Source organism: Centruroides vittatus, unplaced genomic scaffold, assembly GCF_030686945.1.
Source record: "Centruroides vittatus isolate TY-2023 unplaced genomic scaffold, ASM3068694v2 contig_747, whole genome shotgun sequence".
In the NCBI taxonomy this organism is placed as follows: Eukaryota; Metazoa; Arthropoda; class Arachnida; order Scorpiones; family Buthidae; genus Centruroides; species Centruroides vittatus.
The window spans coordinates 1414986-1432422 of NW_027122483.1; the positions used below are offsets into that span (position 1 = coordinate 1414986).

Consider the following 17437-nt stretch of genomic DNA (forward strand, 5'->3'; position numbering starts at 1 on the left):
AATGTTGCCGGCACAACCAGTCGCGTCGCCTTCCAGTTGTTTTTACTGTCGTAAAGATACACCTGTCTCTCTTCTTGCACGGTAGATACGTTACACAGAATGTCGTGTAAAAGAGAATCGTGAAAAAATGTACAAGCATCTCTTAGAAAAAGTCTCGATAGAATCCACAAATTCGCTGAAGTAAAAAATTAGAAATTTATAAAAGAATCACGAGTTTTTTGGGATGGGTTAGTGTACTTATTACAATGAAGGCCCGGTGAGCCTCAGAGCAACGATTAATTTTTTGTTTGGGGAATTGAATCCTAACAATTTCGATCGGCCAATCCTTTAATTTACATTCGTATGATGTCATACGTACACAAAAGAAGCTCCAGGTCTAGGTTAGTTGAGTACTAATTGTAAACTGTAAATTATATTAATTAAACTACTTACTTATGAACAACGACCACTGACCGGATCATAAAAATGGCCGTTGGTAAGATGTTCGATTATATATGTATTGATATTTGATCCAAACAGCACTCTACACTTCGCGCAATACAGCTCATGAGGCTTTTATTTTATTAAAATAAAATGTAAGTGTTTCAATGTGATATGTTTGGCATGTACTATACAGTACGGTATTTTATATTTGTTATCCTTCTGAGTACGGTATACTAATATTGTAGCGAAGTTAAAAAACCAGTTTTTATTTATTTACTAAATGCCAAAATTTTTCGAAACAAGGATTATATTGTTTATTTTTCTTTCAGAGTTAAAGGTGTAAAAGGGTTGAGAGTAGCAGATGCTTCGATAATGCCATTTATTATAACTGGACACTTGATGATTCCAACTTATATGATTGGGGAAAAGGCTGCTGATATGATTCTGTGTGATCCACTCTATAACTAAACCTTTGCAAATAAACACGAATAAAAAAGGTTTTGAAAGTGATATTATTAATAATAATGTAATTTAATTACCATCAATAAAAACATAACACCAGCTAATATGAAATTACAATGAAACACTTAGAAATTGATCTTAGGATAAGTGTAATTGTATGTGTGAAGATAGGTTTTTGGTTGGTGCCAGATTCATAGCTCTGAACACCGTTTAAAGAATTGGAGGATAAAGCCCATACTTGTTTTCTGTTCTCAATCTACGCAGTCTTAAAAAACACCCCTTTTAACCACAATAGTTTCAAACTTAACTGCAATTGTAATTGTCAAAAAGTAAGCGTCAAAGTCAAAATAAACGTTTTGATACATACAGACTTATTGAAATTTTTCACATTCCCTTATCTGGAGTTTTCTCACTCTCATCTACATTCGTTCGACTATGGGGGAGTCTACTACAATTAAAGTTATTAAACTTTATATTAAATAAAACTTTTGAGGATATTTTCATGAACACAGAAAAACACACCGAAATTTCAATATATTCTTTCAACTTAATTGTAATGACCATAATTTCCAGAGTTAATTATCAAAAATTCTAGTGTATATCCAGGTTTTGGAAAATCAACTAAAGGCTTCAAATACGGTGTTTATGTTGGTATACATTAATTATTTATGTTTCAGGTGTCATGTTTGATGTATTAATAAATTTATGAGAAAAATGTTTGGCAAGTTTAATATTTCCTTTTATTAATTAATGGATTAATGGTCATTCATACGTTCCAGTAATTAAAATTCCTCCAAAAATAATGAGTTTATGTAATTAGCATTTGCAATTAGAACGGCATAACATTTTTATTTGCATCGGATGGTATGATGTATCGTAAAATTCATTTGACATCATGTAAAATAATAATTTCTGTAATATGGAATGATTAGAATTAAACTGATAATACTCATACACGCGTAAAACCGACTGTACAGTACCGAATGGAATAAACTCGGTACACATGCAATGCAAATCATAAAGGAAAAATTAAATTTAAGAATAAATTAGCTGAAATTTTTATTACCAGGGGAAAATGTAGTGCGATTCAGTCGAAAATATATGTTTCTGGCTGTCGTGTTAATCTTGTTTAATATAGACTTGTGCACTCCAAATCAAAGCTAATGACCTGCATAATGTCTTCACCTAAAATTATATGCGCGGCAGTTGATAATTCGGTTCTACGATTGCAACAACTGGTCGATATAAAAGGATCCAACATTGAACACATAAAGTAAATGTATGAAATGTAATTTTATTCTTCTAATATAATTTGGACCACTTGTCTTACAATTATCGTCTTTGCATGTCACATATTTTTCGGTAGTGGAAGTTTCAAGTAATTTTTTTCTACGTAAATCTCTATTTTATGATGTAAATAGCATACGAACAGTTTCATTCTATTCGGTTCAGTACGGTCTGCTCCACGCGTGTCTGAGTACTGTCAGTTTAATTCTAATCACCATTTATTGTGTTATTTTCAATTTCTCATTTATTCTAGTTCACACTATGTTTAGAATATCTTTCATATTTCTTTTATTTATTTATTTATTCATTCGTTTAAATTACTTTACGAAAAATTGAGTCAAGAAAGAATATAAACATTAATTAGTTCAGTGGTTCCCAAAGTGTGCACCGCGACTCCCTAGGGCACAGCCTAATATAATAAAATGTTCATAATTTAACGTCCACTTTGAGTTCAATGTGATAAGATGCGATCTCCAGCAGACCTGGTGCAAATCATGAACTCAGTAATAAAGTAATAGAATCTTAAAATGTAAAAAGCCTCATACTGTCGCAGATAAACTCATTCTATCAGCTGCTGTAGGTATGGTGAACATTACGATCGGTGAGTGTGCTGGGAAGCAGCTTTCAAAAGTCCCTTTGTCTAATAATGCCATCAGTCGCAAAATACAGCACATAGGGAAGGACGTCCAATGTTCAGTTAATTGAAAAAATAAAAGGGAAGAAATTTGGTTGCAGCTGGATGAGGACACAGATAATAATTATGATGCTCACTTGATTTGCTATGTACAACTTACAGACAGTAATAACATTAAAGAAGACTTTCTCTTCTGTAAAAGTATCACTGCTGGTGCTAAAGCTCATGACTTGTTCGAGATCCTTGATATTTTTATATCCGAAAATAATTTGTTGCAGAACAAATGCATTGAAAAGTTTGGGAACCACTGAAATTCTCAATATTCTCGATTATAGGTATTATAAAATTTTTAATAAAAAAAACAGAAAAAAGACTGAAATTCAATTTAATTTAATTACGCGTTTCTTAATTAATTATGTATGCTAATATAGTTTAATTTACACAAAACATCGTAAATTTGAACGCAGAGTAATCAAATTTTCTATAACTCATTTACGCAAAATTAAAATGCAAAGTATAATTAAGAAATTATTGATTTCGGATATTTTATCTCTAAATTTCACCACGGTCTGATTACTTCTCGAAATGTCTTCAAACATGGAAGAAGGGATTTGTCTGAGTTGTCTGATGAGCCCATTAAACAATATTCGTTTGATTCTTGCATTACAACCGCACATCCCGTGTAATTGTCAATGTTTGGAATCATTTTCACCTAAAAAAACAGTAGTAATTTCGATTTATTTTCGTATAATCGAAATATTCTCTTGGGGAGTTTTCATTCTAAACTTATGGCACACGATTCCAGAATTGAATAAATACGCACCTTGCATTGGAGGTTATACTTTTGTAGGAGATTCAACAATCGTACTTAAAATTTTGTCTGTAAATTTGACTTTTTTCGCGGCTTGGACGATTACTTTTCTAAAAAAGAACAAAATTTCTTTAAACTTTAAATTAAGAAACGTAATTTTTCGTAACGAAAAAATACCCGATATAATAAACGATTTAAATTTACTTGTCTTTGTATTCGTAACAATGGTGAATAGTTGGATGATGATGTTAAATTATTTTTTATTATATCCTTTATTCTACAAACAAAGATATTCGAAGACAGAAGCTTTATTTTGTAGTTTGCAATTTGGAACGTTGTTACTTTATTTAATTGGGGGAATCGCGTGTATTCTGATGTCTGGAGGATGTTATGTATTTGTGGCCTTAGAAGAATTTCAACAATTATCCAATGAATTATCAGCAATAAGGAGAAACGATACGGACTTGAAACTGGAACTGAAAAAATTCATGTACAATCACGAACAATTATGGAATTTTGTTTCACAATTAAACAACAAAATAAATTACTTGTTCGTTGTAATTTACTTTTGTCTTACTTTAGGAACAAGTATATGTTATTATATTTATCTTTATGTAAAGCTGAATAAATCCTTCGAATATATTATCCTCGGACTGACAATAACACTATCCTTCGTTAATCTCGCATATGGATTCCTTTTATCCTGTCTGGCATTTACGGTAAGTGATGTCATATTTATGAATGTAATTGTGTTGCTGAAAGTAATGTTATATAGCAAATCTAATGAAATTTAATATACACGTACAGATGCAAAACACTTTTCAAGATATAAGACAATTTGCTGGCTGCCATCTGAATCTGGAATTCAAGTTGAAGGTGAGGCGTAGAAATGGTGTTTATATGTTTCAAATATGTCAGTTACCACCATTTATAAATTTAAGTTCAATATATAATTTTCTCTAATTTAGATTGTAAGTTTCATGAAACGATTTGGAAAAGTGGCATTGGGTCTTTCTTTGGGAGGATGCTATTTTGTTACTAAAAGTTTTTTTTTTAAAGTGAGTTCTTAAGTATTTTTAATTAGGTATTAAATCTCTGTTAAAGAAATCGCGGTAGTATATTCAAATAAATTTTTAAATTTTATATAACTTATCTTCTTGTAGCTAGCAAAGTCTTTGCATTCCGTGTTTTCTTCGTTGTTGAAACTGAAAAAAATCAATTATCAGAACGTGAAAACGTGTAACGAATTTTCTTTTGATAATATATCAGAGCTTTCAAATTTCACTGAATTTTGAACGGAGAAGTGTGGCCACTACCGAGTAGAAAATAAAGAATTTAAACGAGATAAAAAGATAGAACTGTATACAATTACGTAAACTTTTGTATTTATAAATTGTAAAATTAAATCTAATAATTGTATTTGCGAAGCTTTATATTCTTGCAGATATTGGCGGGTGTCTAGAGATGTCAGTTGTGACAAAAATAGTTGTAATGATTAAATTGGAACAAGTAATTTAGACGAAACTGAAAAATACTCTTACAAACAAAATGTACATAAACTTTAATTTAATATTTTAAAAAATCAATTTTTCGTGTTTTCAAGTTTCTTCGAATAACAAAATCTTCAAAATTATAAAGCACAACGTTTTCATTTCTTTTTCTGTTATCAATATCATTTAATCATTTTAACGGCTTATTTTCAAATATAATTGTAGCACAAATCATTTGAAAATCCTTACGTACCTTACGTAAATATGATGGTGGTTGCCTAATATACATTTCTCTCAACCAACTTTCCATTAAACACAATATGATACACTTTCTCAGAGTTTCTCAATAATCTATTCACATTTCTTTATACATCCATTTATATAGCAATTAAGAACTCCGTGTATTTTGTTTTTTTAATGTTTTAAACTTACTCTTACAGAAGTATGATTGTTGGCACATTTTCCTCTTTATATTTGAAAATGCTCTCCTTGCGAGCATTTTCACTTATTACAAGTTTATCACCTTTACACTAGGCAGTTTTTCCGTTTTCTAGCCTGTTTTATGTTAGTAAGAAGTTTTTCGAAAAATTCCGCCATGGGCGAAAAATAAGTGCACTGATGGTTTTGAGAAAGAGGAGAAAAGATGGCGGCCTAATTGTTGTAATTAAAATATGCTCACTTTCTACTACGCCTTTATCTTCTAAGTAAGCTACACACCCGATACGTACGAGTCGTACGATATTATTCATTTGTTACCTTGTATTCTCCTTACATTTTAAGAAAAGGTCTTCTCAGTCAGTTATCTAAACCATTGCTTTCTTTATTGTTACCGACACATTAACACTAGCAATGTCGGAATTTGTTTATACTAAAAACTGTCGATACAAGTCGTTTTGATCTGTAACCGAAAAATTGCAACTAAAGAGTCTGGTGTACCGGTATTTATTTCGACATGTATTTATATTATACATTCATCATACATATATTTCTGGTTCTGATTTTTTTCTCACTTATTCTTTTAGAACTTTTTTACTGCATGTCAAACACTTCGCCCGATTTTCCACTGTGCATTTTCTAAATTTCTTTCTTTGTTCACCTGTACATTAAATTATACCAAGTTTCTGATTAGTTATTTTCAATTTTGTTAACTCTTTTAGTTGAACCAATAATATCTGTTCCCATTACACTTATCTTTTCATGCTGTTTCTAATTTTTTAATAGTTTCAATGAACGTATTAATCTTTCATCAACTTTCACGTGAAAGACTTTCATCGTACGTAATTCCGACACAATTTTTTAATCTCATTGGCTTTTTCGTTTTACAGAACATTCTTTTTATTTATTCTCTAAACAGTTGCTGATTTCTCCTCTTATCTCTAGGTTTAATTAATAGCACTTCCGGTGGAACAATCTCAAACGCTTCCCAGGTGTTGTCCTCGGTAACAACTGGCACTTTCTTAAAAATAATCTCCACTTCTTTTTCGTTAATCCGAACTTCTAATTTATATCACTTATCCATAGCATAATCTTTACCACGTAAACTTATATATTAACATCTTTGTTTTTCTTTACAAAAACTCCAGCAGCCAGAAATAATCCGATCTCTACTAATAATTAATTGTTTTTATATCATTCACAGTACGAAAACACTTTTATTGAAAAATGTACAGCTTCATTAAGACAAATGCAATTGTCAAACATCTACATCGAGCATTAAAATTGCTTTTCTTTCTGATAAATAATTGATACATGTCTAATAACAGAATTTTACCTCCAAAATCTTATCTAATTATTTGTATTTTATATTCATTTTAAACGTTTCTTCGATTCTTGCAGACATGACAGGATTTTAGAGGGATGCAAAGATGATTGATTATCAGGAATTCACATCTAAAACAACACAATTACATAAGTTTTCGGTGGGCTTTACCTGCAATATAGTCAATCAGCTTGGGTATAGGTTAATTATGGAATCACGCCTAGATCCACAGTATACCTATGAAAATTTGGATACCGGATCAATTTAAAGGCGCAATACCGTTCCAGCAATAGATATTATATTTGAAATTTATCAAGTAATTTAAATCAATGTTTTGAATTTAACTAGCGGGCTATATCCATTATTTTATTTCTCAAAAACAATTAATTTTCGAACATTCTATTTAAATATATATAACATGTACATTTATTAAAGTATAACAGATTATCCATTAAAATATTTCGAGACAATTTATTGAAATCCTGTGCTTCTATTAGCCACACTTTTCCTCTGTAACAGGGGAAAAGTGTGGCAATCAGTCAAACAATAATCCTTAAAATTTTTGAACTCAATTGACCTTCAAACATCAATCATAAAATGTTAGGGTTTCTGTGTGTATGTGTGTGTGGAGAGCGTCATGTTTTTTTTTTTTTTTTTTTTTTTGCCAAATTTGAAGCTCAATAAATCCTGTGTCTTTTGTAGCAACTTACATAAAATTTCGCCTGGAGGTGTGAGTAGAAAGGAGAAATGTTTTTACAAACTTGAAGTAAAATCGGACCATGGGTTCAGAAGATATGAAGGTGGTTAGGGTAATATCTCCAAAAATTTCCAGTTACGTAAGTGTTTTATTCTTAAAAGATTTTATTCGTTAAACCAAAAGCTTATAGGAATGAAATAGAATTATTTCTTAATAACATGGACCTTGTTTATGGTCCCCTTACCCTCTTGTTGGAATACCTGGAAATTCAAGCAAAAGCACTTCTCGGATATTTTTGTAATATTTTCTACAAATCATATTTATGGATAATTGTTATTCATAATATACAATAATTAATATTGACACAAGGAAATATACTTTTCCTTACTAATAAAATTTTATTTCCTTATGTAATTTCATTTTGTGAACAAATTCTTATACAAAAAAAAAAATAATAATAATAAAATTTTCACGATTTAACACCTGCGAAACGCCTTATGAACATGTTTTTATAACAAATATTTTTTCTTTTAAATGAAACAAATAGCGATTTATTCAATGATTCTATATGTTTATATGTTAATTGTACATATATATATATTCCAATTTAAAATAATGTTCTAAATAATTTATAAAGTTTATACCATTTGTAATTACATCACTAGTGTTGGTAACTCATTTCAATAGACTTAACATGAAAGGAATTAATTAATACTAAATTATTCGCTGATTATTTAACAAGTGAGTGGGAAAGGACGTTAGTTTTTCAGACCAACACTAACTTCGAAAGAAATATCCACAACAACGTGAGCAATGTTTGCCAGACTGTTGCCGAGTAAGTGGCATTTAGGGAACAGCCCCTGTGCCCCAGCTTCTCACATATGCTTTGAGCTTTGTTTTTCGTATTCTTTGTTGTATAATAATAGAAAATTATTTTAGAACAAAGTCCGAATAATATAAAATAATTGAATAAGCATATTTCATTATTAGTACAAAAATGTCTATTCTCGATTTCAAAAACCCTCACATTCACACATTATTTATTGATGATGCACTAAGCGAAAAAAAATCGATGTTGTATAAACATGAATTACAAACGTCTACAGAATATTCTTAATTTGTATTTAGCATACATTAAGAATATTCCTTTATTTATAGAGACGCGAAGTTAATATAGAACGAAAAGCATGGACAACTAATTATTTACAAAATTATAGACTAGTTGTAGAAATCCAAGCCTAAAGGATTGGTGCTCAAGTGGCTTTGGCATAATGTATGTATATTCATAACAAAGGTGATTTTCCAACTCTATTTATTCATTTCTTTAACAATTGAGAACATATGACAAAATTTGTTTCAGTCTTCGATCGGGTACAATATCATGCTAGATAACACCAAAGAAACACAATTGATCGATTTTGGTCTCTGTACAGCAAGTAGTGCATAATACAATATCCTAATCCTTGTAGACATGTTGACTTTATATTGACTGATTATCTTTCTGTCAGTATGAACGTAACCCAAAAGAATTTTGCAAGACTTTATTCTATCTTTGTCCAGAAATCCTTCAGGGAAAGCCATATTGTAAGTTTTTCTATTCGAATTTAATTACGTCATTTTGTTTAAGTTTTGTAATTATTAGTAATATGCATTAATTTTAAATGCTTACTGCGATTGGTGGGCATTCGAAATTCTCTTATACCAGATGTTAATTGGAAGAACACGAATGGAGATTTATTTATAAAAAGTTCAGAATCTCAAAAACATTGCATTTATGGAGATAATAAAAAGTAAGCGATGATTATTTTTAATTTGTTAAAGACAACAGAAGCCATATGATTAATTTAACCATGTCATTCAATTATATTTTATTTATAACATCCATTATATTTTGTGGTTGTGAAATATCACATTAAATGTTTTCTACTTTTTTCACAACACATTGTTGGCAGGTTTTCTAGCTTTTCTTCGGTTTCAATAGAAAAAAACAATACTATCATCAATGTCAGAACTTTGTAAGCTAGTTTTAGATTCACTACCAAACGGCTAGACGCCATGTAAAACGGCTAAATTAACAATCTGGCTGCGACATATCCATAACAGCTGGGAAAGTAAAAGAAAATGAATTTTGTGTTTGATAGAAATGACACAAGACACAGCTATTTTCTCGCTGAAAATGAAATGTAATAAAAATGCACGTTAATAACATAAAAAAGAAGAAACGAGAAATATATAAATTTTCAGAAATAACTGCAGATGAAATACAGTAGGCTCTTCCAGATTTGGCCCTTATTCCGTCTGATCAATGGCAACAAAAATTTTCGAAAATGTCGTACTCCACTATGAATCTCAACTCTAAATACTGCAATACTAAATATTTCAAGTTCCAGTAAAGTTCCTGAGAGCACAATGCATTAATCACCACTGACGTGAAAAAATAAGGCATTGGCGTGATGTAGCCAGCGAATCAAATAGAACAAATTAAACGAATTTAACACAATACTTTTCAAATTAACTGTAATTGTAATTGTCAAAAGTAAGCGTCAGAGAGTTGACTATAATTAAATTCATTAAATAAAACTTTTGAGAATATTTTCACGAACACAGAAAAGTACACCGAAATTTCAATATATTCATTCAACTTTATAGTAATGACCATTATTTCCTGAGTAAATTATCAAAAATTTTCCTCAGTTGTTCTAGTGTATTTCCCTGTTTTGGAAGATTAATTAATAGCTTCAAATAAGATATTTACGTTAGTATACGATAATTACAGTATTTATGTTTGAGGTGTCATGTTTGATGTTTTAATAAATTAACGAAGAAAAGGTTTGATTAGTTTAGTATTTTCTTTATTAATTTATATGTTCAAGTAATAAATATTCCTCCAGGGATAATGAGATTACGTAAGTAGCATTTGCAATTAGAACGTTCGGATTTGAAAGCGTGACTGAAGATTTGTTTATTAGTTTGTTACGGCGACACGTGGGCAATCTGCCGAGAAGAACGCTTCCTGGGAGAACTTTCGTGGGAAACTGGCCCTTATTTAGGTGTCACAAATGTTAAGAAACCTAGAAAACTTCGTATTCTGGCCGTCGTTTTGACGCAAACCCGAGAGAACTAGAATTAGAACTTAGAATTAAATGGACAATACTCATATACGCGTGAAACAGACTACACAGAACTGAATTAAATAAACTCGGTACACAAGCAACGGAAATATTGAAAGAACGATTCGATTTACAAAGAAATTAGTTGCAATTTTCATTACCAGAGTTAAAAGGTAGTGCGATTTAGGCAAAAAATGTATGTTTCTGGCTTTGGGGTTAACCTTGTTTAACAGGGGCTTGTGCACTCCATGTCAATGCTGATGGCCTGCATAATGTTTTCAGATTTCACCTAACATGATACGTGCGGCAGTTGATAATTCGGTTCGACGTTTGCAACATGTGTCGACAGAGAAGGATCCAACATCGAGCACATATAGTAGATGTGTAGAACGTAATTTTATTCTTCTAATATAAGTTGGACGACTTCTCTTACAATTATCATCTTTGCGCGCCACATTTTTTCCGGTGGTGAAAATTTTAAGTGACATTTTGTTTCGTAAATATCTATTCCAAGATGTGAATAGCATGGGAACAGAGTTTCATTCTATTCGGTTCGATATAACCACTGTGTATTATGCCTTTCTTGTGTTCTTTTCAATTTCTCATTTATTTTAGTTCATACTTTATGTTTAGAGAATCCTTCACAATTAATTGAATACGAGTTAATAAAATAGTAGTTTTCCTGAGATATTCTTTACATTTGTTTTTATTTATTTATTTAAATTACGGGTAGTTTAAAAAATATTCGATCAAGCAAGAATATGAACGTTAATTAGTGAATATGATCGATCATACACACTTTGAAATATTTGAAGAAAAGAACAGAAGACAAACCGAAATTCAATTTAATTTAATTACGCGTTTTTTAATTAATTATGTATGTTAATATAGTTTAATTTATACAAAACATCGTAAATTTGAACGCAGAGTAATCAAATTTTCTATAACGCGTTTATGCAAAATTAAAATGCTAAATAAAATTAAGAAATTATTGATTTCGAATATTTTATCTCTAAATTTCACGGAGGTTTGATCACTTTTCTAAATGTCTTCGAACATGGAAGAAGGGATTTGTCTGTGTTGTCTGATGAGCCCATTAAACAATATTCGTTTGATTCTTGCATTACAAACGCATATTCCGTGTAATTGTCAATGTTCGGAATCATCCTCACCTATAAAATCAATAGTAATTTCGATTTATTTTCGTATAATCGAAATTTTCTGTTGGGAACTTTTCATTTTAAGCTTATGGCACACGATTCCAAAATTAAGTGAATTCGCACCTTGCATTAGAGGTTATAGGTTTGTAGGAGATTCAACAATCGTACTTAAAATTTTGTCTGTAAATTTGACTTTTTTCGCGGCTTGGACGATTACTTTTCTGAAAAAGAACAAAATTTCCGTAAACTTTAGATTGAGAAACATAATTTTTCGTAACGAAAAAATACCCGATAAAATAAACGATTTAAATTTACTTGTCTTTGTATTCGTAACAATGGTGAACAGATGGATGGTGATATTAAATTATTTTTTATTATATCCTTTATTCTACAAACAAAGATATTCGAAGACAGAAGCTTTATTCTGTAGTTTACAATTTGGAACGTGGTTACTTTATTTCATTGGGGGAATCGCGTGTATTCTGATGTCTGGAGGATGTTATGTATTTGTGGCCTTAGAAGAATTTCAACAATTATCCGATGAATTATCTGCAATAAAGAGAAACGATACAAACTTGAAACTGGAACTAGAAGCATTTATGAATAATCACGAACAATTATGGAATTTTGTTTCACAATTAAACAACAAAATAAATTACTTGTTCGTTGTAATTTACTTTTGTCTCACTTTAGGAACAAGTATATGTTATTATATTTATCTTTATGTAAAGCTGAATATATACTTCGAATATATTATCCTCGGACTGACAATAACACTATCCTTCGTTAATATCGCATATGGATTCCTTTTATCTTGTCTGGCATTTACGGTAAGTAATTTCATATTTATGTATGTAACCAAGTTCGCTGAATGTAGTGTTATATATACGAAATCTAATAAAATTTAATATACACGTGCAGATGGAAAACACTTTTTAAGATATAAGACAATTTGCTGGGTACCATCTGAATCTGGAATTCAAGTTGAAGGTGAGGCGTAGAAATGGTGTTTATATTTTTCAAATATGTCAGTTACCACTATTTATAGATTTAAGTTCAATATATAATTTCCTCTTACCTAAATTGTAAGTTTCATGAGACGATTTGGAAAAGTGGCATTGGGTCTTTCTTTGGGAGGATGCTATTTTGTTACCAAAAGATTTCTTTTTAAAGTGAGTTCTCGTGTATATTAATATAGGTGTTTAATTTTTCTTGAAGAAATTGCAAGGGTATATTAAAATAAGTCTTTAAAAATTATATAATTATCTTTTTGTAGCTAGCAAAGTCTTTTTCCCCCCGGTGTTTTCTTCGTTGTTGAAACTGAAAAAAATCAATTATCAGATCGTGAAAACGTGTAACGAATTTTTTGATAATATATCAGAGCTTTCAAATGTCACTGAATTTTGAACGGAGAAGTGTGGTCACTACCGAGTAGAAAATAGAGAATTTATACGTCATTAAAAAGGTGAAACTGTATACAATTATGTGAACTTTTATATTTATAAACTGTAATATTAAAACTAATAGTTGTAGGGAAAGATGGTGCAAGATGGGGTCGTGGGGTAAGATGGAGACGTCTGTTTATTTGTGGTTAATGTGCTTTTATCTAGCTGTTATTTGGGGAACTAAATGTCTACCTCAAAAGGGATCATGGAGCGAGAGAACGTCCGAATCGCTCTCTTTGTTTGGAAGTAAGACACGTTTTTAAATGTTTCAGCAATACTTCATCTAATTTTACGCCTGTTAAAAAGTTTCTACAAAGTAAATATCATTGTGAACTGTTACATTATCAGTTTTCTAAATTTTTCGTCGGATGGTAAATTTTTTCGGTAAATTAGAAGACACAGTCGTTTCTAAAAAATCTTTTTAGACAATCACCAATTTCTTTCGTGTTCCAGAACAAACTGTTGAACAAATTCGTCACCAGGGGAAGTAGAGGCATCATCTACATTTGACAGCGCTAATTACAAGTGGCTATAAAAGACTCGAAAACCCCGAATGAAGAAAGGATGGAATAACTAAGACGTCGTAAGGTTACCACTAATCCAATTTTAGAAATTTTAGAAATTTTAATTGGACTCTTTTTGTTTTTCAAGGAACTTTTTTAACTGGACGGCTAAGTAGCCTCAAAAGAAAGGTCTGGCCGTCAACAGTTTGTTCTGGAACACGAAAGAAATTGGTGATTGTCTAAAAAGATTTTTTAGAAACGACTGTCTTATAATTTACTGTTACATTATCTTTTAGATGAAGATATTATGGTATTCGAAGTAATCTTAAAGACTGTAATTGTTTAGTTCTTAAATGAAGTTTACCTTTGTTTGCAGTGAGTATGAAAAGTGTACGTTGGGGGCAAGATGGGGTACCAGTCTAGCCCCAGGTTGAACATGAATATGGCCTATGAATCCAAAAGTACTTTCGAATTGAGACTTTATTGCTGCAGAGACGACAAACAGACTCCTTCAGCAAGGGAAGGCATAAACAGTAACAAAAGTAACAAACAAGTAACAAAAGACAAATGACACAGAATGTCTCTATTATGGAGGGTTATACTCTGTATCTACAGAGAGTTGGGCTAAATGTAGCCGTTGTGATAAATGGGCACACTATTCTTGTGCCACTATTGAAGAAAACGACAGTTTAACCATTTTAATTTGTTCTTGTATATAAAAATAATATCCACATCTTACCCCATGAGTGGGGAAGATAGTGCATTTACATATAATTTTAAAATATTGAATTTTGTCGTTTTAAAAAACGTTTTTCAAAAATTAAATTTTGTATTATTTATTATTAAATGTTGTAGTTGCTGAGAATAAAAAAAAAATATTGTTCTCATTTAAGTGGTAGCCATCTTATGACTTTTCAAACCTTAACGTTCTCATCTTGCCTGCCTTCCCCTACTTGTGAAGCTTTATACTCTTGCAGATATTGGCAGCTGTCTACAGATGTCAGTTGTGACAGAAATAGTTGTAATGATTTAATTGGAACAAGTAATTTGGACCAAACTGAAAAATACTTTTACAAACAAAATATACATAAACTTCTAATTTAATATTTAAAAAAAATCGACTATTCGTGTTTTCAATTTTCTTCAAATAAGAAAATCCTAAAAATTATGACCACAACGTCTTTCATTTGTTTTTCTGTTCACAATATCATATCGCCTTTTTAATGCCTTTATACAAATATAATGGTAGCACTAATCTATCAAAAGCATATACATTATTTAAATCTGACGGTGGTTGCTTAATATCCCTTTCTCCTAGCCATGCTCTCATCCAACACAATATGTTAAACTTTCTCACAATTTTCCAATAATCTATTTTACATTTCCTAAAACATCTATTTATATTCCAACTAAGGACTGTATATATTTTGTTTCTTTAATGTATTATACCCTCTTTTATAGAAGTATGATTGTTGAAACAAACGTTTTCATCTCTATGCTTACCATTATGGCAAGCATTTATACTAAGAACTGTCGATACAAGTCGTTTTGATGTGTAATCAAAAAATTGCACCTAAAGAGTCTGATTTACTGGTATTTTTAAAGACATGTGGTTTTTTCATACATATTTCTAGTTATATTGTTTTGCTATCAAAAGTCATAAATAACCAAAAATTCATTTATTCTGTCTGTACGTTTTTTACTGGATGTCAACGATTTCACCCATATCTCTGCTGAGCATTTTCCGAATTTCTTTATTCGTTGTTCTCTACACTAAAAAATACTAAGTTTATCTTCTTTAATTATTTTCAATTATATTAACTCTCAGTTAAAGCAGTAATAGCTGTTCGCTAGTACACTCATGTCTGTTGTTGTTGAGGACACGAACGAGGTCCGAAACTGCGTAAATTGCAGAATTTTTGTGAAAAAAATTAACGATAGATTATATAAGAGAGAGAGAGAGAGAAAACAAAAGAACTCTTGATGTAAATAACGTGGCACCAAATATAAACAACGAGTCCTAGACGACGCCAAGACGTGTTAAACAACTTGTTAATGTCAAACCCAAAGGTAAAACTCTGACACATGCGCTCATAAACAGGTAGAAATCTGACTCAAGTACTCATAAATAGTGAATTTAAGAAAACAATTTCGGAAAAGGGAAAACATTTGAGGGATAGAAAAACATCGCCTATGATCGTTAGAATTCCAAAATGACAGCATTTACAAACAACAAATTAAATTATGATAGCAGGTGTTGTGGTTCTAATAACAATCTCCGAGGATAGTCAACATAGGGTGTCATATAGACACCTCGAATTGGACCTTTCTCGTGACCTGAGTTCGTCTCGCATTTTCCCGGGAAGAAAGAGGGAGAACAATTGGAAAGCGAAAAATGGGACGAAGGACCAATCCGAAACGCGGATAATGGAAGAAAAACTATAAAAATCGGAATTTCAAGGTCGAAAGACAGTCTCCTCTTGATTAACCCTTTCCATGCGGTTATAAGCCTTTAGGCGTATGTCACGTGACTTGCCGTTAATTCGTGATGCGGCATACGCCTTTCGGCGTAATTAATCAAAAAATTCGATTATTTTGCGTTATATTCGATTTTCCAGCGATCTTAGCTTTGATTCGCTATTCTGTAGGTCGATTGACTTTGTTTAAGCCAATAAACGTTTTGTTACCACCCCTGGGCCATAAATATTTTTGTAAATACATCCCCTACTATTCTACAGTAAATCTTCGCAGTTAACTACACAGTTGGCTGAAAACAATGAAAGGGAAACTCCTTCTACAGTTTTATTGAGTCTCTTCTGTCTTTGTTGACGTTACTTTAACTAATCACAGACTTATGAAACGAAAAAATTGCTGCGAAAAGCCCCGCCTCCAACCTTCAAAGTAAAATGTAAACAATCACTGTAAATTCCCTTTTTAAATAGATTTTTAATTCTAATTAACTAATTTAATGCACTTAGACATTAAATTAGCTAATTCGACAATATTTAGGCGAGTAAATATGTTTTTAAAACTATCTTCACGATAACAATCGACTACTCTCCCAGCTAAGTAATTAGAGACATAGTGTGAATAATGGCAATAACTTCTCCCCCGCTCTAGGTAGAAAGCTGCGGTTTGTTTTGTTTAATAGAGGACAGATGTTTCTATCTAACAGATGTACAAAGATCAGCGATTCTCTGTAAATTAATTTTTTTTTTGTTCGTAACCTTCAAATTTGTTCGTAAACTTCATATTATTTTAAATATGTATAAAACTAAAAATTATACAATCGTAAACTGTAATATGTTCTTAATCAAACGCAAAAAACAGATTAAACATAACGCGATTTTAAAGCGAAATATCGCGATTTAAAAATCATCCAAAAACTGCAAAAAATGCGCCGCATGACGAATTCCACTCAATTATTTGCTGTAGATCGCCCGCATGGAAAGGGTTAAGCCTACAATTGTGCTTTATCTATTTCGTTGTGCTACTGCTGATCACCTAGGATGCCGCAGCTTCATCTCACTGATCATCTGCATCGTCCAGCGATCCTATTTCATCCGCCCCGGGGCTGCGACCAAGTTCGAAGTACTCTCCACGCGAAAAGACTATAAAGAAGCGAAAACTGCCAATTGCCGATGTAAGCATAAACG

The 17437-nt window shown here is 31.3% G+C and overlaps 1 protein-coding gene across 1 annotated transcript in view; it reads left to right on the top strand.

Annotated features, from left to right (window-relative positions):
- LOC136981170 (glucose dehydrogenase [FAD, quinone]-like) overlaps positions 1 to 895 on the top strand; it is a 33588-nt gene extending 32693 nt beyond the window's left edge. Inside the window, exon 11 of the mRNA XM_067277450.1 lies at positions 753 to 895. Coding sequence (XP_067133551.1) covers positions 753 to 891 — 139 coding nt within the window. The 3' untranslated portion in view covers positions 892 to 895. The remainder of the gene's footprint in view (positions 1 to 752) is intronic.
- Positions 896 to 17437: the final 16542 nt, after the last annotated feature.